This window comes from Homalodisca vitripennis, chromosome 7 (assembly GCF_021130785.1).
Source record: "Homalodisca vitripennis isolate AUS2020 chromosome 7, UT_GWSS_2.1, whole genome shotgun sequence".
Taxonomy (NCBI): Eukaryota; Metazoa; Arthropoda; class Insecta; order Hemiptera; family Cicadellidae; genus Homalodisca; species Homalodisca vitripennis.
The window spans coordinates 29,823,680-29,851,185 of NC_060213.1; the positions used below are offsets into that span (position 1 = coordinate 29,823,680).

At 33.1% G+C, this 27,506-nt stretch overlaps 1 protein-coding gene across 1 annotated transcript; it reads left to right on the forward strand.

Annotated features, from left to right (window-relative positions):
• Positions 1–697: 697 nt before the first annotated feature.
• LOC124366512 (phospholipase A1 member A-like) lies at positions 698–27,270 on the forward strand. The gene is made up of 8 exons (XM_046823100.1): positions 698–818; positions 6,934–7,015; positions 11,108–11,262; positions 12,801–12,916; positions 14,749–14,911; positions 17,259–17,456; positions 19,623–19,782; positions 26,850–27,270. The coding sequence occupies exons 1-8, from the start codon at positions 782–784 to the stop codon at positions 27,208–27,210; spliced, it is 1,272 nt and encodes a 423-aa protein (XP_046679056.1). The 5' UTR covers positions 698–781; the 3' UTR covers positions 27,211–27,270.
• The last annotated feature ends 236 nt before the right edge of the window (positions 27,271–27,506 follow it).

Below are 27,506 nucleotides of genomic sequence, written 5' to 3' on the forward strand. Positions count from 1 at the left end.
GTAAAATTTAAAATTTTTAATATGTTGAATTCCCCTCTTTCTCTTAAAACATGCTTAAAAAAATCTGTGTTAGAAATTGAGTATTGGAATTAATTGTCTAGTTATGTTTGTTGACATTATTCTAATTCTTCTTAACAGGTTTGTCTTAAATTTTAATTCAGTAAAAAAAATTTTTACCTTTGCATAAATGGAAAAGAATAAGGAAAAGTGGACTATATTTGAAATAAGGATGAATTCTTTAAGTCTTGTACATTGTAAAAGGAAAGCATGAACACCTTTTAAGTGGTGCTTAATACAATTTTTATTTATTTCCTTAACTGTTTGAGAGACAAGCTAGCCTATAACTATGATAATTATAGTATGATAAATAAGTATATATATATGGACAACAAATTTCAAAGTGCAAAGTTACAAAAATAAATACTTGATCAGCGATAAAAAAGTGGTTTAATGATACTCATAGTTTAATTATTAAGGTGCCATTAGATTTTAAAACCACTACCTGAACAAAATGAATTAGAATTAAAATTTATAAAACACAATCTACAATGCCACTTTTTATCATTTATTCCACTCAAAAATATATGGAATCTGTCGATTTCGTTACATCAGAAAGAGATAGAAAGTTGGGTGGGGGGGAGAGGGGTAATTAATGAGTTAAGTAGAACTGAGAACTAAATAAACAGATGTAATGGTACTTACACAGGTGCGCAACATCAAGGTAATTTTTAGTAATTTTCAGCGTTTTCTTGCTCTACGACCTAAAGTCATCACAGTTTAAATGCGTCTTGCTTCGGCAGCAATAGCTGTGATTTCAAGTAAGTGCATCAATGCCATCTGTAATAACCTTCTTCTATTCATCTACCATTTTAAGTGCGCCTTTAAATTCTTGTGAATATGTCTCACCTTGAATTTAATGTCTCGTAATCATTTTACCTCCACATTTCACCAAGAGTAAGTTTAATTTTGAATACATTGTGAATATCAGTACAAAACAATTAAGGGCAAATAAGTCTTTATTTTCTTCAAGTGCAGTACCTTAAAAAAAATGTTCTTTTTATTAGATAGATTTTTTTCGGATATCGATATTGTAAATCCCGAAAGAACTCTAATAATCACCAAGAAATGGAAAAAGAATTCTGAAACAAGTCCAAACGTGGTAAACCATTTTATTCCATTGTGGAGGCCGTTTAAACTTGAAACAAATTCACAACTCTGTTATTTAAATGAACCTGGAGAAAAACAAAAAGTGATCTTGAAAGGTTTATAAGACTTTTTAAACAGTTTCTAATAGACACTTTCTGTGTCTTAAATGGTTTTTGAGATATTGAATACTTGTAGATTTTGCAATGGAATAATAATATTCCAGTGGTCACAAAATCTACCTACTTCTTCCGCTTAAGCCGGAAGGACTTTTTTGACATAAGGTAGACACAATTAATATGTTCTTGAGTGTCATAGAAGAACTCTATCCTTACTCCCTGAACTTCTGAATCCTCATTCTAAAATGAACTATGACATTTTTAAACCCAGAAAAAAGCAGATGCAAGAAATATAGTTCAATACCAACAGCAATGTTGCCATGAAATGAACTATTTTAGAGTTTTTGTTTAAATCTACAATTTGACGACACTGACATTTTTCATACATGACATATTATTTAATGAACAACATATATTTTATGTAAAAATTGTCAAACAATGTTTCAATTTGGGTCATACAATTATCATTAAAAGAAGAATCATGCAGGACATGAATAGAGATTTGCCCATACTTTACTTTTGTTACAGCAATGCTCTTTCTTACTCCTGAACCTTACCAATCTCACCTGTGGCTAACAACTCTGACCAATAAAACACTATAAAAAAGTAACGATCTAACAGTTTTGAAACAAAAACACACAATACTTGAAAACACTAGGATTTACCTAAAAGAAGATGAGTGAGAAAATCAGTTATACAATTATTATAACTCATATGCAATTTCTATCAAGTTCCAAAAAAGTCCTATATTTGTTACAAAAATATCAAATTGTTGAAAATGTTTGACATTTTAAGGAGGTACATCTAATTAACAGGTCATATATTTCAATATATGTGCAGAAAGTAGTCCTCATATAAAATGAATATGTGGAACTCTTAGATTTGTACTATCTGCTGATGCAACCTTTTCATGCAGAAATTAGCAGAAAGAATTACGATTGTTTTGTTGAAATTTAGGGGCTTGTAGTTCATTTGCAACTTTGATGAATGTTAGAGAGACCTTAAGAGCTGGTTGTAATGAAAAATTTGTTCACCCTATAAAGAAATATTAAACTTCAAGCACTCTTTTCATACACTTCTTTTTGCTCTTAGAGTTATAGAGTATGTTTGATTTTAAAGATGTAATTGATATGCATCAAAACACAATTAATTTCTCTTGTGAAGTTTATATTTTCTATTATTGAAACAATTAAATATAAACAAGTATAAGATTTTTCCTAAATAACCAATAAAAAACAAAAAAAGTTTGGACTTGTATTAATTATACCTTTAAAAATAAACTCATACAATGGGACATCAAAGGGCCTGAGACAATGTAAATAAAGAGAAAGTTATTGGACAAATGGAATGGACTGCCCCTTTCACCCCAAAATCAATAGGGTTGTTTCTTTGACCAAGAGGAACCTATGTACCAAGTTTCAAGTCCCTACGATTATTCTATCAAGATTTATTGCATAGACAAACATACAGGCGGACATACTGCTCTTGGAACTTTCAACCCCAAAATCAGTAGGGTTGTTTCTTTGACCAAGAGGAACCTATGTACCAAGTTTCAAGTCCCTACGATTATTCTATCAAGATTTATTGCATAGACAAACATACAGGCGGACATACTGCTCTTGGAACTTTCAACCCCAAAATCAATAGGGTTGTTTCTTTAACTAAGAGGAACCTATGTACCAAGTTTCAAGTCTTTAGAATATTCTATCAAGATTTACTGCATAGACAAACGTACAGACAGACATACTGCTCTTGGAAATTTCAGTCCAAAAATCAATAGGGTTCTTCCTTAGACCAAAAAACCTGTACACCAAGTTGGGGGTGTCAATGGCCGCGGTCTGACTCGGATTTTGGATCTGAGTTACAGATACTGTTTGTGACCATTGAACTTTGTACTGTATTGTCTCTCCCTCTTATTCTGTTTGATGAGATCCTACACAGACCTTAAAATAATAAATGTTTCGTCGTCGCCTGTCTATCAAGAGTTATCTATTGCACAGACAGGCAATAACATAATTTTAAAAAGGCCCTGTCAAATCCTTAATAATGAGGCACCTTGTATAGTTCTAAGATTAAATATAAGGTTGTACAAGTATTGGAGGCTTGAAATTGTTCTTATGGGATTAAACTCAAAATGGTCACAAGTACACCTGACACTTGGTAATATTTTTTGTTACTTCCTTTATTTAAAATCTATTTTAGAGTTCAACAATAAGTAAATAACACAGCGGATGAAGATTTATATCACTATCCAGGACAGATGTTATACCATGAAATAATCAATCATCAAGAAAAACTGAAGTTCCAAGTTGAAACTTTGAGGTACTCCTGACTTGGTAACAAAATTATCTGTATACTCTCCACTAAATCCAAACTCTATTAGTAGTCACTCTCCAAACTGAGCATAGCACAATTGGGTTACTGATAGCCTTGCTATTAGTAATAACATCTGGGTTCAAAGAAGAACCCTTAAATTTAAACATTCAACCCTTCACACGCTACTAATAAATCCATTAACTTTCATATAACGCCAAAACAAGTAAAACGTTTTTCTTGAAGTTCAAAGCTAATTTTTATTATAAAAGGTAAAAGCAAAAAAGTATAAAAAGGGCATTTTAGTTAAAATTAGCGTATTTATTGATCAAAATAAAAAAGAACTATTTAAAAAACTGTTTATTTCTACTACATTTTAATTTCATTGTAAAATATAATTAAACTGAAAAGTTGTATTACATTTTACTACAAAACAAGATACATATTTCCAACTTATCACAACACTACCACACGATGAAGAATAATAACAAGATACGTAATTGATGTTCACTCATGACAACCGAGAAAGCAGTAGTACATGTCACGGATATGATTGTTTATAGCTCTGTAGGAGATGCAGAACTGACAAGAAGGCATAAATACTTCCTTGGCATTAAGCACGAACCGTGCACCGGGCTAGTTTCAAAGGCCTTTTGTGAACTAAAAACAATCTAAGAGACATAATCTATAATATCTGATATAACTGTATTTGGCCTTTTCGTCAAAGTCTATCATTCTAATACATCCGCCTACGGCATGGGAAGGTTTACATATTTTCAGAAGTTGCTTATTACTAATCATATAAATATTTTAGTCTTTATTGCCATTTCTATGGTGCTCCTTTCTACAGCTATCCACTTCTACTTTTACCCCTCTTCTCAGCCTTAAATAAATTCAATGTCACCCAAAAATCTAGACCTTTTAAAATTCCTATAAGTAAAATGCTTAAAATGGCTTAGCAAAATATTGCATTGGCTAAAAACCAATTAGGGTGCCAAAATGCATAAAAACTATTAAAATGAAAATAAGTTGCTAGACTAATAAAATGGTTATGTCTATAAAATCTTATAATTTGTAAAATCTTTTTTAGTAAAGCCACTTAAACTAAAAGGAACTTTTTCGGATAATAAGTTAAAGGGTTGGAGTTCACTCTAGGGAACTGGATTGTTTCCTCTGTTTACGGACTGAATAAACATGAATACACTAAGTAATTGGGTTTGGAATAGAAATTGCAAGAGGAATTGGCACTGGTTTTCTTCCACCAGCATTTTAACAACAAAATCTCTCTCAATTCTGTAAGTGCACCAGGATTATTATTCTGAAAGCCGTACTGTATTTTTCATGTTTTACGGAATTGAAAATTCATACGAGTGTGCACTGTACATGTATCTTACCAGAGATATAGAGGCAAATACTTTTAAAACTTTATTGCTTTTTAGAGTATAGTATAATGTACTGTGTTGAGTTGTTTCTTAAATAAGATATACAAAATTATGTTTTTTAAATAATTTACCATTTATAATCAATTAATAAATATGTAATATACTACTATCAGTTACTGTATTTAACAAAAAAATATATAATGAATTACGGTATTAAAATTCATTAAGCAATTATTAAATAAGTATTAGGTAGATAACAAATAAACTATTAAATATTTGATTTCTTATCTGATATAACTTTTGAAACATAAGCTTAAGCACATTTAAAGGTTACTAAAACATGCATGTATATTATGTTATGTAAATTGTACATTTGGTAATTTATGTCAATCCAGTTATAAGATTTTAATTATTGTTTTATTACTTTAAAATGTACTTTTATTAATTTATTATGAATGTATGCTTGTTTCATATTAACCTGAAGTCAATCGTATATTTTAAGTTGGTTAAGGTGCAAATAAGCAATTTATTTGATGTGGTTTTGTTTAGTTATTATGGTATTTTCAAGCAATTTCTTGATGTTTCTTAATTATGTTAAATTGTATTGAAGTTTAGTAAAAGATAATACTTATCATACTAACTTTACCTCCAATAAAGTCATATTTTTTATTTCATTAAATTTTAATTTTTTTACTATTACATTACACTTTTTAGAAAAAAGTAGACTTGTACATCATCAGAAACTATTTAATAAATAGCAAATAAATCAAAGTAACTAAATAAAGGTAACAAATAATTATAGAAGAGTATTATTATTTACAATTTTTTGACTAAAAAACTTTTATTCTATGAAAAATTTGGAATTCAATGTTTACATTTAAACACATTACCTTTAAGAGATTAACACAAATTACAAAGATTTCTTGATTCTGCTTTCAACCAAAAACAGTTCAAGACATGTAGTCAGTTTTATGTTGCAATAAATGTTTTGAAATTTTAAAGAAAATGTTTCTGAAAATGCTTTTATCCCTTTACTTAGTATGTATCAATTTAGATACATAATCCCGACTGTGTCTACTGTCATTAGTGTAACTCACTGCATACTGCCAAGTAGAGAATTGAGATACCATTTCAGAAAACATTAAAAACAGAAAAGAATATTTTTTACTAATCTATAAGGAGTAATAGGCATTTGGAGCTGAAAGTTCAGGCATTTTAATTATAAAATGAATTACATAAGACCAAAGTTGAAGGTAACTAGAGTGAGTGATATGTTTTTATTACCAAAAAAGTGATTAATTAAATAAAAATATATAATGTTTCTAAAAATTATAACTGAATAGAAAAAAATATGGATGTGTCACTTAAATCTGGACAACCTTATTGATGTCCAGGAGTGGCACATCACTAACCGCAAATGTCGAAATTCTATAGTGCAAGGGTAGATCGATAGGTCTAGTCTACTGCGGGAGATGACTCTTGGAGTTGGTGGGGCTCCCTAAGTGTTAAGGACTGTTGCTAGCCTAGACATAAGTGTGTGCCACCCCCTGCCTGCTTTACCTGGAAAGGCTGGTACAGAGCTGGCTTCCCCTTTTTCCAAGGAAACATGACTGAGATTAATGCCCAAAATACTTCGTCATGGATTTCAAATGGAGGCGGCCCCTACTCCCAACCTAACCCTTCCAGAATATCCTGTCACTCCGGAAGCAGCACAAAGGTCCCTTTAGGACTAGTGTGATTTTTCAGCTTCTCATCCTGAAAATAGTAGTGTTAAAACTAGTTTGAATTGTTTTGCACTGATAAATCCATACTGACTAAAACTTGGATGGTTGAATTAAATTTTAGCCAAAGGAATCATCTTCTATTTTTTATATATTCCATATGTAACGTTATTTTCTAACGTTGAATAATAACTTATGATTTTTAAAGATTAATGCTTTTAATTCTACATATAATTATTTATTTGACATTTTCAGTCCAGCTGATACATCTGTTGTGCTTCTACACCTTGACTGATGCAAAAAACGTTGAAAGAAAAATTAAAATCAGATTATACAAGTGAGTATGTTAATTAGAGTAAGGAAATCTAGATGCCTAGGAACTGACCCATGAAAATTTTAAGAGATCTATGCCTTAAAACATTTATTTTCTTAATTGAATAACCAAAGATGAAAAAACTGAGTATGATGCCATTAATTAATAGGTAGTTGTAAATATTGTTACAGAACAATAATATTATAGGAGCAGAGCCAATTTTTTTTATAAGCACACAACCTGGTCTTTCATAAAATCGGTGAGGAATATTCCCTAGAAAAACATTGATTACCAGCCAGTTATTTCTGGTAGAGGTCAAAATGGTAGGGTATCGAAAGGGTTAAATGAAAACAATAATTTTTTTTCTCAGCTGAGAAAAAAAGATTGTTTCAAAGTTTTATTTAACCCTTTAGATACCATCCTAATTTGGCCTTCACCAAAACTGGCGTAGCCTATGGTCAATTCCTTTTTCAGGGGAAATTCGTCTATTGATTTCCATAAAGACCAGTTTGTGCACTTATATAATGATCCTGGGCTATTAGTTATATGGGTATTGAGATGTACAGATAGGAAAAAAATCTGGTTCATGAAGTCTAAATATTTGAGACATCTCTGGAATATTGTGATCATATGTGTAAACCGAATTAGTGGTAGGCTATTCGTATCTAGCAACTACACAACATATTCTGACACGTCGATTTCAAAGAAACCTAGGTTGTGTGCGTATGCAATGTAAATTGGTCCTGGGCTCCTAGATTATGACCTGTTATAAGAAAATGAATACAACTTCACTTCGAGGAACAACTTAAATATCAAAAAGAGTTGTTGGTTAAAACCTGTTATGTGCTCGCAACTCTTAAAACTTTTTCAATACACCTATTTAATGCTGAAAAGAAAAAGTCCATACTTTATCCTATATTAATAATGAAAAAAATTTTCCGACTTTAACATTGAATCTATCATATGTATTATTGCTATAAAGATAACGGACTTGGAAATGTTTAGCCGGACTTCAAGCTCCACCTTTCTTCTGTAAAATAAAAATTTCCAAATGAAGTTAAGTATTTTATAGATTTCTCAGAAATTTTTATCACACCCAGAAGAAATTTATTCTGTTAAATGATAGGCACTATCTCGAGGGATATTTTTCATTAGTCACCATCGGTGCAGGCCATACTGATGCCCTGATTTACTGAAATAGTGATGCAACTCAAGGAAACACGGATGATTTAGGGCTACTCCAAGGATCCCGCCTCCACCCCTGACTATAGGTGCAAGGCCTCCTTAGTTAGTTCCTCAAGCCGACATTGTCTCACATCTTCCCGCTGTTATCGTAGATTCTTCTTCGATCGTATCTTACCGTTTCTTGTCTTAAGGATTGCCACCTTCTGCAGCACGACGCCCCGCATTTGAATGGAAGGGCATGTCAGATTCCTCTGATTCTAACTTACCTTGCCCCCCTGCTCCCTACAGTATCTTTTGTACTGCAGATCATCGGAGGATTTTGACAACAAAAATGTTCTCATACAAATTCTCCTCTTATCCAGGATGGTCAATCCCAGGTTCTGCACCCTAAAGTACAGATGCTGGAAGCCAAAACCTCCTCTCTCTGTGATCTCTAACCTCCGTATCCGTGGTTAGCCAAGGATACCGAAAGACCAGTTCTATAAGTATACCTCTAGAGGTACAAGATACACCGGGGTGACCAACCCCTTGATGTGTACCCTAAGATACAGGCCACGGTGAGCATTACCTACCTTCCTCTGTAGACTCTAACAATAGGAACCGTTACCCAGCAGAGTCTGGGATACAGCAACTTTGGCCAGTTTTTACGGTATATCCCCAGAGGTACAGGATATGATTGTGACCATCTGCCGAAGTGGTACAGAACCGGGTTCTAGCAACAGTCCTGAGCAGCATCCCCATCGGGAAGCCCACCTTGTTGCCCAGCGCACCGGGGACTTGAAATGCCTCTCAAGTACCGAGGCCATTCCAATGCACTAACAATGTAGGCTGCTACGTCTCTCCAACGAAAACCATTCCTTGAGATAGTCCATATCAGATAACAGAATAACATTCCAACTTGAGACAGTTGGTGGTAAGAAGAAGAACCGTTAACTGTATTGAGACAGATAAGATAAGATAGGGACAAGTATATCGGCCACAACAATACCGGCCAGATAAGTTTTGTTTCCTTTCAACTTTACAACCTGTTAATTAATTTAAAAATCGTTATATTTTCTTACCTTATAGTAAAACTAGTCATATTTTCTTATTGTACATATTTTCTTATTACAACAAATTTGAAAACCATGTTGTACCTTAAGTGATTTTTTAAACAACTAAATTCGAATTATGAAAAATCTATAAACATTTTTTCATTAATTAAGAAACAACAAGCATGTAATTATTTGCGCGAAAATCTATTTTTCTTTGATGTATTGAAGTTACTTGATACATTTATTCCGGTATTTTGTAAGGGTCATAATATTTAGAATGTTTCTATCACATTTTTATTTTTTTATTCTTTTCACTTCAATTAAAGTAAAAAATAAAAATATTTTATTTACAATAAGATTTTAAAGCAAGAAAAATCCATGTTAAAAATAAATAATAATAATAAATCATTTATTTTCCCCATAATAACAAACTGAATATTACAAATAAATATTATTGCCAGTGCTTAATAATAAATAATACTATGACATAACGTATTTACAATAGCAGTAAATAACAAATAAAAAAAAATGTTTTCTACTTACTTTATTTCAATTTTATGTACATAGAGTAATAAAATATATAAAAAGTAGGTTACATCCTTTTAGATTTTTTTTTCTTTTTTTTTAAACTAATAATTAGGCCAATAGATTTACAAAATAAGAGAAATTTAGGTATCCCATAAGAGGCTGTGCCTGTGTTGGGGATACTATATACAAAAGGGGTAAAAAATAAAAATAGCTGAATCGAGCAACAATGAAATGATAAAAATGAGTTATTGTAGCTTATGTAGTAAATAATGTACTCTTACGTTTCAAAGTTTAAATTTAGTATAACTAGTGTGCTGTATTAAACAAAAAGGATTTATGCATGATTTACAATTCAAATATTAGGCTTTACACATGCAACATTAAAAATATTACTGTATATTATAAGTAATTATTTTATAATGCTCTAAAGTGTCTATTTAAATATTATTATAACTTAGCAGACAAGACTAACCATACACTAATGTATTATCTTAAACAAATACTCAATATCATTTTGACCGATCAACCATACTCTAATTTTTTTAGAAAATATATTTATGTTTCTACTATTTTTAACTAATTCTGGCAATAAATCATTTGTCCTTGGAGCTATAAAAGAAAAAATTTTGTAAAATCTGTTTTTTGTAAGTTCTCCAGTATATATTTTACAAATATTTACTATGTTTTACAAATTATTATAAAAGGGCTTGCAACATGGCAAACTCTCTGGCATCACACTATAGCTCTTGGGGTTTAATACAAAAAACACTAAATATACCGTTTATAGTGTATTTGACCGAAATTCATTGCAATGAAACACAATGAACAAGAATTATAGGGATAAAAAATATAACCAAGATAATGATATTTACAAATTTTACATACTAGCTGATTGTACAAAGCTTTACTACATTAGCATTACTTTAGTAGCATTGCAATATTTCATTCACCACAGCGATTAATAAAAATAACAACAATGAAATTAACAATTATCTCAAGCAATACTTAATCTTCCGAATATTTTTTAAGTATCTGTCACTTCGAATTCAAAAGTAACATGTTCTAGTACAAACAGTGAGATTGCTGCGCTCGGACTGCATACGGACATGTGTGGCCTCACGGTAACCGAGCCGAGCCCGCACCGACAATCGGCCGACTCACGTGTCGGGCACGGTGCGGTTATGTGTGTCCCAACCTTATATCGGCCACAACAATACTGGCCAGATAAGTTTTGTTTCCTTTCAACTTTACAACCTGTTAATTAATTGAAAAATCGTTATATATAGTGTTTAGGAGCTATGGGAATAAACGTTGTTCTCGCAACAATTTTAAATTGAATTTCAAGATACTGATAAATTTGCGTGTTCAGCCAGACTAGCGACAAGTACTATGAGGCTCCTATCAAAAAAGGGCGCTCACTGTTCAAACCTGCCTTTGGCTACAACCAGACACTGCCGCTGGTCCTGATCGTCCATGGCATGGCGATGGGAGCGGACAGCTATTTCGTCAATGGAGTAATAAATGGTGAGGTTCAATGCATCGTGTTTTTTATGTTTCGTGTATAAATAACAATATACAGAGTCTCCTAAGCCACTCTTCCACCATTTCTATGAGCTAGAACCACCAAATAGACCAGATGAATAAACTATCGCTTTCCTGTTAAAATAGTTTTAATTCATTAATTTACAGGGTGTTCCTGACGCAGCGTTACGGATTTCAATCTCAAAAAAGTTTAAATGTTAACATAGACCATGTTAATGCTTGATTTAAACAAAAAATTTTAAACTTCGTTTAAATTTTTTAACCATATCCGAATCAACATGGTGACAAAAATATCCAAAATTGAGGGGATTTCTATTTTCCCAATCTCCAACTTAGAATTGCGTTTAACATTCAGTTCAGCGTAATGTATTGCTGTTAATAAAGATGCCTTTCGAGTGATACCCCAAAAGCCAGGATTATTACAATTTTTTAAATATAATCCTCTACTTCAATAAGAAAAATAAAAAAATTGGATAGTAGTTTCATATTTATTGCAAAGTGATAATATAAATAACTATTATTTTATAGAATTCAAAAAAGAATTTACCAGTGTTTTAGAATTCTAAAATATTCAAGCCTATTTAAAGAATTATTCACTGTTTGAATTTATGAATATCCCATACTAAAAACCTTTAAATTTTTACATGGGATATTGTGAGAGATGGAACGGATATTCCGTAGTGACGTTATGTGTTGAAAACTCGGTTGCTTCACCGTGCTTAGAGATCGTGTCTATCACATCGTAGTAGTGCACTCAATTGAGTACCTGATGAGACAATGATACTACCTCTTTATCTTGATTCCATATTTTGTAGTCTAAGTGTTTCTGATGTCGAAACCATGTTATGAGTTCATTCTAAGCTTCTTCGTCGCCGAAATTTTTGGATCTCTTCAGACGAACATGACTCCAGATTCCAAGAGTCAAGTATGAGACAGCGTCAGATTCCAGACGCTGCACTAAGAGGAAGGTTAACTAGAACTAAAATCGACCTTGAAATTATTCAAATTTAACAAGTTATTTTTTGTAATAAAATAATTACAAAAAAACTATGTATCACATTTAACGTTTCAATATTTTAAGATTTTTCTGGGCGTTAATGAATTAATAGGTCAATCAGTCAGGACGTTTCCTTTTATGTATGTATATACAAGTAAATAAGTAATATAGTTTATAACGATAAAATAATGTATAAAGAAGAGATGAAATTTCTAATATTTATTGGTGAATATAAATTAAAAATCTTTTTTTGTATTAAAGTACAAATATACATACATACGAGTATATATATATATATAATATATATATATATATATATATATATATATGTATATATATATGTGTATATAGTATATTATTAAAGTGTATTAATTGCTCTGACATACAAAAAAGGTATAGAATCTAAATATAATAATAATAAACTGTATGCTGAAAATTGTGATTTTAGAAAGCTTTATTACAATTGCATTATATACCTATATTAACTTTGGTATTATTATTTGTTGGAAATGAAAACGCTTAGCTCTGGTTGGAAGACAACTGGACAAGGAGTACAACATCTTTGCTGTTGACATGCCAGAGCTGTTTCAAAACAACTTATTCAACAACTTCTATTTTGGAGTCTTGAGCAACGTACAGGTATTTTAGTATTTATCTGTTTCGGACAAAGGGTATTTGATACAAAGAATATATAGAAGAATATAGAAAGAATATGGATAAGTCACTGAACTTCTTAGTATTGGATTGTGGGAAAAAAATACAGATACAGGTGTTTTAAAACTACTTCTTACTTTCCACAAGACCTAGGATTTTCAAAAGAAGGGGAGAAAGTTGGAGTTTGTAAATATGGCCGATGAAAAGAACCCATGTTTGTGAGTTATACCCAGTATAAATCATCGGATTATAGCAGGCCGCACGAAAATAGTCCGATGACGTTTGATGCGGTGTTGCCATATTTCTGTTGACCGGCAGCTGTTCCCACTATGAGCACTACTGTCTGTTTTTCTTGTTGTCTGCAAAACATGAATGAACACAGGCGTGCATATATTTATTCACTTTACAACTGATGATGTTTCTTTATTACAACAGACGATGAGAATGATCAGTAATTTTTCGTACATGTAAAACTGGCAACAGTGTTGGGCGAGGGGTGTAGAGGGGGATTCATTTGCACCAGTCACAATCGGACTACTTTGGTGCGGACTGCTATAGCTACTCTTTGATCGATGTACCGTGCATTGCAAGTTGTAACACTTTTTCTCTTTCACTATATTTTATTTATTTATTTGTACACGGCAATACACCTTTTCACATTTAACTAATAATTTTGGGGTTCCTTTAGAAGTTTCAAGAGGTGAAATTGTAACACTCATAATTCCTCTTCTTCACTATGTTACTGACAGTGTTACAGACCTGTATCTTAGATTAATAGGCAGAATGAAATGCAAACAACTATTCATTCAAATTCAAATTTTCTTGATTGCAGTAGACAATTCTTTACAATTGTATTGCATGCTTCGGTAGTATTATTGTAGTACAATTATTCTGATACAAGTTGAAATTTGAAACATCAATTTTGACAAATGTTACCGTAATTAAAACATTGTTTTACAATCGTTAACACAAAAATTTCATCCATTTCGGCAACAGAGTTAACAAAATAGTTTTATTCTTCCCAACGTTTTGTCATGAACTCATCATGGGAATAAAACGCATTATATACACTAAAAGATCTCTCAATCGAGCTTTGAAACGTTTCTTTGTTGCCAATCCTTTGATGTACTCCGGGAATCTGTTGATCACTTTGACACCAACCTGAGATGGAATTTGTTCATAAGCCATCGTTCTGTGAGACTGAATCCTCAGGTCGTCCCTTCCCCTCGTGTTATATCCGTGGACGTCACTGCCTTGTGTCAAATCGCGTTTGTACCTACAATACAAGGCCACCTCCAGGATATAGAGACAGGGCAAAGTCAGTAATTCCAAGAACTCCTGAAGGCATCTCTACATGGTAAAGGCATCTAGAAGTAGTCTCAACGCGCAAAAAATGATATCTACACCTTTTCAAGCATTTTAGGGTCGATTTTCGAGGCCAATGGCATCTTTCTTGATCACACTGTAAACCTTTTTATGGGAAGACTGTCCAAAAGTACTTGAACATTTTTATTGTTCTTCCAGGAAATCGAATCTCGATTAGACTGCTGAGGCCTTACCCGTACGCTCGTTGAAGGTCATTTGATGATTGTACTAAATCTTAATTATTGTTTTGATCAACAGTGATGTACGTTTTTTTTAAATGCTGTTTTAGTTGATGTTTAATATTTGTAACGATGCAAAATAACTATTTAGTGATTGTCAAATAGTTTAGTACCAATAAGGAGCACTTGATAAAATCGATATTAATTGTTTCAGATCGTAAAACATTTTTACTAATCTCGTATTTCAAATTTCAAATTTAAAAATATTTTCAGCCTGCAGGAAAGCGGATTGGAGAATTCCTGAATGAAGTTATTAAACTAAACCTGACAACACCAGCAAGCGTCAGCCTGATAGGTTACAGCATTGGGGCCCAGATAGCAGGATATACAGCACGCTTAGTAAAGGAGGTCTCAGGCCAAATTAATTACATTGCAGGTAACATAAATGGTTTGATTAGTTCAGAAATCAATCAAGGTAATACCGAGTGTGTGCTGGCAGTCTATATAGCTGATTGCTGTTATAATACGCTATTGTTTGATACCAAAATATATTGATTATACCTCTGATAATCAAGTTGATGAAAGTTCCAAGAGAATATAATCTAAATAAAGGTTACTTTTTCACTACTAATTTTAGTTTTTAATGAATAGTTCAAAATTTGTGTAAAATGTGTAATAAATTTTGAATAAAAAAACACTATTATTTATAATTTAAACCCAATTAATGTTATTTGTGATAAAAAAACCTAAAGCCCCAAAAGAAAAATGTACAATAATTTGAATGTATCGTATACAAATTGCGAAAGGTTTTATTTATAAAATAGAAATATTGTAGCATAGGAATTAGCAGAAGTAAATTGTAGTTTTATTGTCACTAGGTTATGTCTCTAAAGGTTTGTGTATAGCTCATTAGTATAATTCACTAAAACATATTTTTACTAACGAGTGATCATTTAAATGGTAGGAAAATACACAATTCTTTATTTTTATTTTCAGCGGTTTAGCATAAAGTAATAGGTAATAGTACAATGTAAATTATTACACGAGTAATGCCCTTAGTGTACAAATTTAAGTTACAAATTGCCATTAATCATCAGGTAGATCAATTTTTTTGTACTTCTTATTGGTAATAATTCTTACTAATTTGATGTAATTATTAAGTATATATTTGATCATATTTATGATTTATGTAAATTAGTGAAAATAGTTCATGTTGTTTTGACCTACCATTCGATGTTAAAACATAATATTTTAACCGACAAAAACTTCAGAAAAACCAATTGAATTCATAATTAGTAACAGAATAACTACAAATAATGTGTCACTCAATCAAAATACTAAATGTGATAGTAAAACTAATTTAAGCGAATTTTGGTATTAATTGAAAACACTTTTGCAGCTCTTACCCCATCTACTCAATTTCAATTCAGTAGAAAATGAAAACATTTCTATTAAAAGGTATTCAAATGTTATCATATATCATATCATACATATTCCTTTAGCTCCGGTAACGCTTCTTAATACATAACTAGTAATTTAATGCATAAATTCCGTTATGTATTAAAAAACCGTAAAGTAACTAAACGTGTTAGGTGTTATAAATGGCACAAAGGACCGGTTTCATTCGTTCGACTGCTGACGTGGTTGATAATGGCTTATCAGTTTTAAATCTTTTGAAGTTTTGTTTAGTTATGGAAAAATTTCTCCTAGGGACACTTAGCCAAGAATTTAGAAGATTTTTTTGGAGGGGGAGGGTCCAGACAATTGATATTTTCCCGTAGTGGACATAGAGTAGGCCCCATTCTGTTCTTTAAAATGTTCTAGACCCGTTTCTTTGTTGAGAACGACCTTTCAGCAGTACATGTCAGTAATACTGAATTGAATTATTTAAATAATAATAATCGTATACTAAAAACGTAATTGGAAAAATTGAAAATATAGAAGGGGGTCCGGACCCCTGGGACCCCCTCGCTGGCACGTCCTTGCACAGCGAAAACTTGTGCATAACTTCACGGAACATGAACCCCAGACACCCCCTCCTCCCAACAGGTAGAAAAGTTTATTAGAACTGGTGAAGGTAACGATAAGTTTGAAGTTGGTAAAATTGATTGTATGAATAAGATATATCGACAAATTGGCCAACTTGGTAGACCATTCGTTTCATTAAGGAGGCCGTTCGAACTTTAAAAAGTTCATTACTCCGTTATTTATGAACCTAGTGAAATTGTACTCTGGTAAACTTATACAATTTCCAACACTTTTTGTCATGCACAATATTTTGTATCTCGGACATTTTTCGAGACATTCAGTACATGTATATCCTGTGAGAATGAATGCATGAATTAACAGTTAAACTGTCACAAAATGTACTTGCGTCATCCAACTCAGCTGGAAGAATGGTATCATGTGTTGCGTTTTGTGTGTGGCGGATTGACGAATTTCTTAGCATAGTTTGATGATGACGTCGTAACTTTGAATTACGTAAGGTTATGTCACAAATTGTTTGGGATGTATGACTTAGGTACCTACGTATCACAGAAATCATCATTCATATATATATTAAAATTACTGAACACGATGGTTGAGTGAATGGAGGAACATTATTTCATCCTAAAACGTAAATCTGAGAATTGTTCTTCCGGTGGGAAGATCGAAAAAATATTGAGATCATCAAAAGTTGATTTGAGAGTTATTCTAACTTTTTTACAGTTTTATAAGTTTAATCCATGTAATTTTTAAGTTTCTTGTAATTTTATAATGTAACTGACATGTTCCATTTCGAGGACTGGATCCAGCAGGACCCGGGTTCCACAACTTGTTCGGACGTGTCTCGGGTCTCACCCATGTATCCCAGGCGGACGCTGGGACCGCTCACTTCTTCCACACCAACTCTGTCTCCTGCGGGACCCGGGACCGGGTGGGAACAGCTGACTTTGTCTTCAACAGCGGAGGTCTCCAGCCAGGCTGCCTCGTTGAATCTTGTATGTGATTCTCGCTCATAGATGTAATCCTATTTATTATCACTTAGGTGGCATTTAATTCACTTCTCTTCACTTTAACGCGAGAATATTCTCTAAAAGGAATTAACGTATCTCTACTAGACATATTCCTTTCTCAAAAGACTCAGAGTTCTGCCCTGTTCCTTTACCATGACTGGAATTGCCATAATAAAATCAGCAAGTGGTGATTCAAAATAGAGTTTCGATCTTCTAGTGGTGTGAATTCCGCACAGAGGAGTACACACTCTTGATTTGTAACCAATATCATTGTGAACAGCTGATTAGTGACTTACTGTTTATATTGTTTAATTTGTTTCGTATATAGAAATAGTTATTAAAAACTTAAAAACAACTATATAAATATTGTACCATAGTAGATATATTATAGTTAGTATCTTCCTTTAGTTGCACGTAACGTAGCTATGGTGGGAAGAGAGTATTCAGTACGAATGATCAGTTTAGATCCAGCCTTCCTTTCAGTACAACGTCATGAGAGGAAGTTGAGCTGGAGCTAAGCCCGATATTCACATCTTTATTTAGTCACACCTCATGTCACTTAATAGGCTTCGCTGAGGTTGGATGTAAAATTTGAAGTTAATAGCTCAATCAATTCTTCACATATCCTGCAAACAACATACGGAAAATCGATTTTTACAACCCCAAGGGAGATAAAATATTGTGCCAATCTTTGATAACGCTCAGCCAATAAAGGGTGAGATTACTACACGCAATCCAGACACGCAGAAATAATAAATTATTCCACACTGGACGGATCTACAGTGTACGCTTCCTGAATACACGCACTTAGCCTTATCGAGCAAAATAAGGCTAAATCCATACTTTTAAATTCATGAATGTTGCGAAACTAATGTTGCAGCTTGTACACAAAAGTTCCAAATATAGAACTGAATAATTTTATTTAAAAAAGCCAACGACACAGCTGCCTCACATAATTTCCTTTCTGAGAACAAAATTGTGAGAACAGAGTTTTGTCAAAAATAGGATCTTTCAGCGGGCTTACACTTTCTACTCGTGGTTAACAGCAATCATTTAAAAGCACAAGCAGCAAAATGACGTGTACTTTTTCAAGCAATCTTTTATTTTGTCACAATAGTGTACAAAAACAAAAATACAGGAGTTTATTAGCTGAGCGTTAGCGAAGCCTATACTCGAAAAGCGGGAAAATGTTCATTTCTGCACGTCTGTCCGCATTCCACACGATGACTCGAGAACGAACCGAGGCATTGACTTGAAATTTTGCATGAACCTTAATTTGTATCTAGTTAACATCGAGTTCGGTGATGATGATCGTTCACTCCAAGGGGTTTGGCTAAACGTTAGCAAATGATGTTACAATCTCATTGGTAACCATGATGGCAACGAAACCGTTGCAGAATAATATATAAATTTGTAAACAAACAGTACGATCATATGATATTTTAATATGCACACAATAATACATGTACTCTTGCTATTTTTGGAAGATACCTTGAGAAAGAGATCATCTAAACACAAAATAACGACTGACTTGAAAATGGCAGTCGTTCAAAGTTGGCTTGAATTTTCAATTAAGAATTGTAAATAATGCTTGAATCATTGCCATTCGAATCCTAGATTGTAACTGGATTCAGTAATCATTAATTACTCTAGTTTTGCCTGTGAATAGATTAACCAAAGTACCGTGAACTTGTTTGCGTTTACCTTATAGTTGTAAATTCAATCTTTCAATCTTTGAATGCCTACCATTTCCGGGTTGGTTGTCCTTTTGAGCTTGGATTTGTGGCATTGTCCTCTAATAAGAAATATCTTTAATCTGATGCCAAACTATGCTTAGATTGAAGGGTTTCTTCTGAATCCATTTAGGCCTTTCCACTGAGGAATTTGTGGATAACTGGATTTGTGTTAAATTATATTTTATGTCCAGTAATTCTGCTTTATAGCTTTATATTAAATCTCATAAAAAATATTGAACCGTCCTGATATGTTTTGGACACCATGTGTAGTAATAAAGTTATTTAAAGAGAAGTTAAATAAATTTAAATCTAATCGATAAAAATAATATATTTAATAGGTAAAATATTGGATATGTACTAAAGGATTTTCAACTTTGGTACTCAAGAACAGTCTCACAACATTTTAAATTTCCAGCTCTAAACTGCAGCCATGTAAGAATCCCCAATTTGTACATCGAAGCTATCACCAATCCTGGGAATCTGGTGGCTAGAAGATGTCCGAGTTGGGCTCAATTCAAGCAGTGTCAGTGTGACCAACATGACAGCGTACTCCTCACTTTCCCTCCAGATCAGAGGTAACTCCGAGAGGGAAATTTCTTTTTGTTTTGAACATATTTAGGTTAGCACTGAACAGTGGCAGAATGTATGAATATACTATAGTGGAACATGCCCCCCGTACATCAAAGTGGGTTTTGTCCTTTTAAATTCCAAATAGTATAATGTTTTCCCTATTGAGATCAGTTGGGTTTCTCGTTAATCAAATCGCTGGTGGACTTTTGGAAAATTGAAGTTCACAGGAGGTCTCACGCGAATATTTTTTCAAAGCACCATCTGATGGACAGACCTAGTATTACCACTGGCGTAATTCCAAATTCCAGTGCGAGACGTCTAGGTTCTAATATTATTTTGTGGAGGTGTTATTATAAATTCTTCAACCCTGCAACTTTGCTGTAACTAACGGTTTGGTGTTTGTACTGTTAATAATTTTTACTGGCTTTTACTTAGACGCTCTAAAACTATAAAATAAACCTGTAAATAAACGCGCAAAACTACTGAGAATTTCGTTTAAAATGTAATTGAAGCTTACAATGAAAGGACGAAAACGGAAAAAAAACAACGTTTACTATCTCAAAATAACAGTATTTCGGGCATTTGCCATCGTTATAGGTTATAAAAGATCTATCTTTTATATTATAGGTTATATAATATGGTGGGGAAGAGGACCTGACGAAGAGGATAGATTCAAATCCTCGAAACGTTGTGTTGTACCTTTTATAACCAATAACGATGGCAAATGTCCGAAATCCTGTTATCCTTTCAACCCTTCCATCGTCAATAACAAACTTTAAACAAAGAATCTCAAAATAACTTTCGTAGAAGAGATTTATCGTACAAAAACTGTACAGAACCTACTATATTGCATTAAATTCTACAGAGTAATTAATAAAATAATAGTATTTTGTGTACCCAAGTAGCGGAAACATGATATATATTATTAGTAATGTTTTATAAGCACTTTTATTTTCAAGTTATGGGTCACGTGACGTTAAAATAATCATAGTTGTAATCTCCTGTAGGGCTACATGAAACAGTTAATTTAATATTTAATGCTCAATCATCATTCAATTGATATTCAACTTGGTGATCACCCATAGGTCATCAATATCCAATTTACATTTATGACCTACTAAAGTTTTCTATCAGCTTCCACCTGCCGTCCATGTACGGTATTATAGAAATCAACGATATTCAACAGGTCCCTTTAGTGTGCTTTGTTTTAAATGAAAAGACAACACTGTCACTCGAAGAGCGAGAAAAAAATTCTGATAATATGATTACGGACACTTGCCATCGTTGTATGTTACACAACGTTTCGAGGATTGAAATCAATTCTCTTCGTCAGGTGCGAATATAATATTAGTACGTGAAAACGAGGATAGATACCTGATGAAGAGGATGGATTTCAACCCTCGAACAGTTTTGTTATACATTTTGTAACATATATACCCAAATTATATTACTTTACTTATCATACTATCCTTTCAACCCTCCCGATGCATTAACAAGTTCGTATACACGTGTGAGTTCGTAAAATCATTTTGTAATTCGTTCCTTAATTTTAAAACGGTGGAGTTGACCAATACTTTAAACTTAGCAACTAGAAATTACTTATCTATTTTACCCGGCTCTAATGCAATAGGAATACAATTCTTCCCCATTAGGAAAGTCAGTAGCCGCACTTTCTAAGACATCGGATCTTGAATTAGAGTTAAATATAGTGCAGGTTGAAATTCTTGCTTTGACCATAACACATTTATAAATATTGTCAACCTTATACTGTATCGATTTTCCTTATTTTGATTCTCGCACAGGCGATATCAGGATGAGAGAATAAGACTGAAGAAGATTGGCTTCTTTTTTTAACTTAATAAAACAAAAATATTAAATCTTTGACAATGTTTCTCTGTATTTTGGCAACCGAATTTTATAACGTACCTGATGGCCCAGGAGGGTTCACTTCTGGTTGGTGTATACTTTCCAGTTGAACCCACACTGGGCACAACAAAAACCGATGTGTCACTTACATCTGGGCAACCTTATGGATGTCTGGTAGCGACACATCACTAACTGAAAATTTCGATATTCTGGGGTGCAAGGGTAGTTCGATAGGTCTAGTCTATTGCGAGAGATTACTGTTGGAGTTAGAGGTTCTTGCTAGTCTAGACATAAGGGCGTGCCACCCCACCCCTGCCTGCTTTGATGGAGAGAGGCTGGTTCCAGAGGTGACTTCCTCTTTTTTTCGTGGAGACATGACTGAGATTAATGCCCAAAATCCTTCCTCATGGATCTCGACAAGAGGCGGCCTCTATCCCCAACCTTACCCGTCCAATCCGGAAGCAGCGCAAATATCCTTTTAGACTAGGTGTAATTTCTAAGCTTCTTGTCCTAAGAGAAAAAAACCAAATCTGATTTTAAAAGTCAGATTTATACACAACAAACTGCATAATATATTTTGTAAAGAGTGTTTATTTATAATTAAATGGTTTTATTCCTAAATACATAATGTATTTTTGTATTTACCACCATCAAAAGTGCAGGCTGTCCACAAATTCCGTTAGAAGCACTCGTAGGAAACGGCTAAAAAGGTCCTGTAATATTGTGGTCAACATTTTACAGCAAAACCATGTGCACGGTGTGATTGAGAGCATCGAGTTTAGCTCCAAGTCACATTCCTATTAGTGCAGCGTCTGAAGTCTGACGCTGTCACAGATTTCACTCTTGGAAGCTGGATTCATGTTCGTTTGAAGTCTGAAGTGATCAAATAAGGGCGGCGACGAAGAAGATCAAAATGCACTCTTTACATCGTTTGAAGATCATAGGATTTCAGGAGTCAAATCTGAGCCAGCGTCAGATACCAGATCCTGCACTAAGAGGAAGGTGAACGAGAGCTAAACTCAAAATTCACCTTCATTCTGAGATCAGACTACTAGGTAATGAAATTTACTAATTGAAATTTATTATTTAATTCAGAATATTTTTATTTCAATTTACCGTAGTTACTCAAGTTAATGAACCAAAAATAAAAAATTGAACGCCCGCTCAAATTTATTAAATTTGTAACTCGCATCCGCGCAGACTTTTCTCCTGCAACTGCAATTATCACTTTAACACGCGCAAATGATTAAATTAACTAATCAACGCGAAGCTAATTCAGATCTGTAATTAACATGGAAATCCCCGTGATTACTGTAATATCCCCTGAGTATTATCTTTGTACGCGGAAGATTTATTATTGATGCGGTAATTAGGCAGCCACTGAGCCGTGATCCGGTGCTAAATTGGATTTACACAATTTTCATCACTATTACAACGTGTAATTTTGCTTCTTTGTGGTTGTTAACGGATTGATTAAATTTGTTAAACAAAAACTCCTAATCGGGAGATGCGATAGTAGAGCGGTCTAAAGATATCGGACTTTGGACCTATCGTAGAGATAGCGCAGATTAAAATCCAGTTTGGGGGTTGGCAACATTGCTTCAACTAGTTTGCTCAAGCGTTCCTTCGCTCTTCACAATTTTTAGTTTTAATATACGTATTACAAGCCTTTCAAGCATACCGTTGTCGTAGATCCTTCTAATAAACCAGTGAGGATACGTCGAAAGTGAACTCGTGGAATCTGTACTGAGGGTTTTTATTATGAAAATGTTACGTCTCCCACATAATACGCCGCATTACGTCGTCTACCTGGAAACAAAATTAGATAGGTTGGTCTATTATACCATGACATTGAATCTAATTTATATTTGCAAAGTTCTGTGGATGAATGAAAACAGATTACCACATATTTTAGCAAAGAAAATAATTGATGAACAATTATTTGGTATAAAGAATGAAAAGCCTTTGGCAGAAATTGCGTCGTCGATGTAGACTTTACTAATATTAATGAATTAAAATCACAGCTGAAAGCCACCTTATCACGCCACTGATCACTTTGTTATTATTTTTTTTAAAAGCAACATGTAAAACTTTTAAGTTTCTTATGTTTTTAATTGTGTTAATGTGTGCAAATTATAGGTTGTAGTTACAAGAGTTTTACCCAAGGCGGTAATAATATTGCAAACTTGTGTGTTGTTTATTATTATTAATAATATTTTGTAAAGTACTTCCTATATTAGTATTTTATTAATTTACATTTACTCTTAAATTTAATGTAAATGAATATTTTAATTGAACATTTTATACTTTTCAGGATTCGGAAGATGATGATTTTTTATTAAAATTGTTATTAATATAATCTTTATTAAATAATGAACAATACTGGAAATTTTCACGTTGTAATAGCCAACCCAGTAGACGGCCCATAGGCCATTGCTGTATTGTGTTTGTTTATCCTTGGTTCCATGCCTGTACCTGATTATTCAATTGTTCTGTTTTAAATAAAACAGAACTTCTTCTTCTAGTCGGCGGTCTAAAGATGTTGGACTTTGGACCTGTCGTAGAGATAGCGCAGATTAAAATCCAGTTTGTGGCGTCGGCTAGCCTCTGAGGTCTATAAATATCTACGTACCGTAAAGGTGACAGCTATCCAACCATCTGAGTCGCTGTGTCCCTGACACAGCCAGCTTTATTGATTCGCTAATTTCTACAAATAGAAATTACATTAATTTATTGACATTAATTTGTTTCAAAGCGTATACAATTACTTACATACTTAATTGAAAACGGATTTCATTAACAATTTGTTCGACCGAATTACTTTGTACTTTCCCACTCGCTACTTGACCTTTCCACTTCTGACCTTTCCGGAAACTATTAAATTACTGTTTTGCAGTAAATAAATTCCTAGAAATCATTTATCACATCGGCCAGCCCTACCCCTGCCAACAGCACTACTGCTCGCCCAACAACAATTTACATCATATCCGTATTGATCGTTTACTCTAAATAATTGTAATCTCACCCTACTACCTACCAGCCCTGAATACGAATACAAATATCTTCATTGCTTTTGGTAATAATATCTATTGCATTGCAAAAGTCACGGATACTATTTATTTTGACAAGGATAACAGGATTTTGGACATTTTGCCATCTTTGTGGGTTATAAAAGGTATAACACAACGTTTCGAGGATTGGGATCTATCCTCTTCGTCAGGTGGGGGAGGTATTAAGGTACATACAACAATAAAGAACAGAAAGAACTAAAGAAGGGAAAGAAAACTTTTATTCCTCAAAGGTAAATGTGACACCGATAACCCTTTGGGACCCTAAAGTCGTATAGTGAAACAGGTTTTATAAGTAGCTGTGAAATTAAATAATAAAATTCCACGATGTTTGATGAAAAAAGCTCCAAATATTCCAGTGACAATTGAACTATTTTAGACAAGTGTGGAGGAATCATTAAAACGAGATCCTTAGCTTTTAGATTAACGCACTTATGATATAATAAATGATGAAGGACTGAGTAATTACATTTTTCAACCGAAGTATGTATATTTTAAGTACATATTATTTCAATTTTCATCGTTAAGACCTTCAGGGTTAAGTTAATTACGAATGCCTATTATTTTTGCCTTTGCGCATGTATGAACATGAACGATTTATATTTCAACGCCATGGTTGAGTGTACCTTGTTGCCCCAATCAAGAAAATATATACATACGTAGGTTTGAGAAGCCTAAGTTACTTCTATAAAAAAAAAAAAATAACCAAGGTGGGTTTTTATAACAGTCTTTAATCTGTTGTAAAAGTTAGTTAGTATCTTTCTCTTTGATATCTGCATTACTACAGATCAAGCACTGCATACTCAAAATTTGCGAAAGTTTACTATATTTTTTTATACAATTTAAGAATAATTTTACTACCTGGAGAAACACTGAGTCGAAAAGCAACATAAAGTCCTTAATGTCTGCATTCTTTTTAGCACTAACACATAAAATATCAATAATACTGAACTTTTTTTAAGCCATGTGTTTTATTTCAGATATAGTATAGTCTGTATTGGAGAAAATTGTTGAATTTGATTGAAATGTGTTATGTAGTGCTAAACATAAATGCTGGAATGATATTGAGTGTTTTATTTATTTTACACTAGCAGATACTGGATTTGACCAGAGTATTTTGCATTCTAAACAATGGTTTAAAGAGATAAATATTCAAATTCAAACATCGATCCAAGAACTCGATCTTGATAGTTATATTAGAGATGAAGCCTCGAAAAGTGTTTGATAAATATGTATATAATTATAAACCTTTTAACACTTTTTAAAATTTTTATTTTCATACTATGTACATTTCGAATTCTGGGAATTCATCTTCAGGTACTGAGGTTAAGTTAAATCATGAAAATAAATAATTAAAACCAAATTGTCATGTGTTTTTTCACTACCTTGGTGGCTAAATTTGTTGTATTTAATTTTATGTGTGATCAATGTACTCGTATATTGTTTAAAAGTCTATAGAATAAAAAATATTTTCTTAGAAAGTCTTTGTCATTTAGTAATAAATTATGATTAATTTTGGCACTTTTGTAAATTTCAAAATGTTCTAAAGTAGACAATAAGCGACTTTTTTTGCTTGCGTGTAAAATTTCAAGATTGTTTTCGATATTAGTGTATGTATGGTCGGTGTTATTTAAAAATGGTCTGCATATTTTGAATTTGATGATGTTTTCAATGCTTTTATGTGTTCATTAAATCTAATTTTGAAGGATCGGCCGGTTTGTCCAATATAGGCCTAGTGGGATTGACAATCGTTGCAATTTAATTTGTATACTCCACTATTGTTGGATTTTGAATTTTGATTTTGGTTTGTTGAATTGCTTTTGTTTTTGATTAAAAGTCCGAGGTTGTTCGAAGTTTAGAAAGCCAATTGATATCCTTGTTTATAAAATGATTTGTTAATTTTGTGACAATGTTTACCAAGGTAGTCTGATTGAATGTATTTGATATCACTTTCTTCTTTCTTCTTATTTTCTTTCTTTGTGTATTTTGTGTATCTTTCTTTGATAGTTATTTTCAGAGCATTTGCATGGAAAGGATAGCGAGGATTTGTCCGTATGTCAGATCACAGATTTATTATAAATGGATAGTTGAAGAGTAAATAAATTTTCTACTTTAATAAAAAACTGTGTGTTTTTCAGCGCACGTGGAATATACTACCTTCGGACACGTGCTAAAAGCCCTTTCGGGTTGGGCGTTGCTGGAGCTCATTGTAGAAGGGCCACAAGCCCTACTGATAAGACCGAGTATCACCAAGGACAAGGAGTTCCATCCGGCCGTAAAAACAGTTCGACTTTCGACACTCAAAATCTGCTCAACAACAGAATCAAAAACATGTTAAAACCTCAAGACCCCAGACAGATGCAAGATAACTTCAACATCCACATAATGAACGGCATCAAGAGAATCGAGGATTTCCATAAACCAGAGGATGGAGCTGACAAAGCAGACAACATTGCTGGCTCGGAAGAGAACTCGGATGATGATGAATCTGATGAGTAAGATGTAGGGCGTATAAAGTCATTAAACTGTGTGATCAATAAACAGATATGATGTTTAAAACTAGTTTCATCAAGATTAATTCATGTGATGATCTTCGTACCAACAATGTTAAGAAAAGTTTACTGCTCCTTTAGTTCCTTTCTCGTCTTATCTTTGCGTTCTTTCATTCTAATGATATTTGGTTTAACCACATTGCTTCGGGAGAACTTTTCTCAAAATGTTCCTTACACTCTGTTTTGCATAATCAACGATCACAATCAAAATTAGGTTCCTTCCAAGTGGTTAAAAATTGGTTT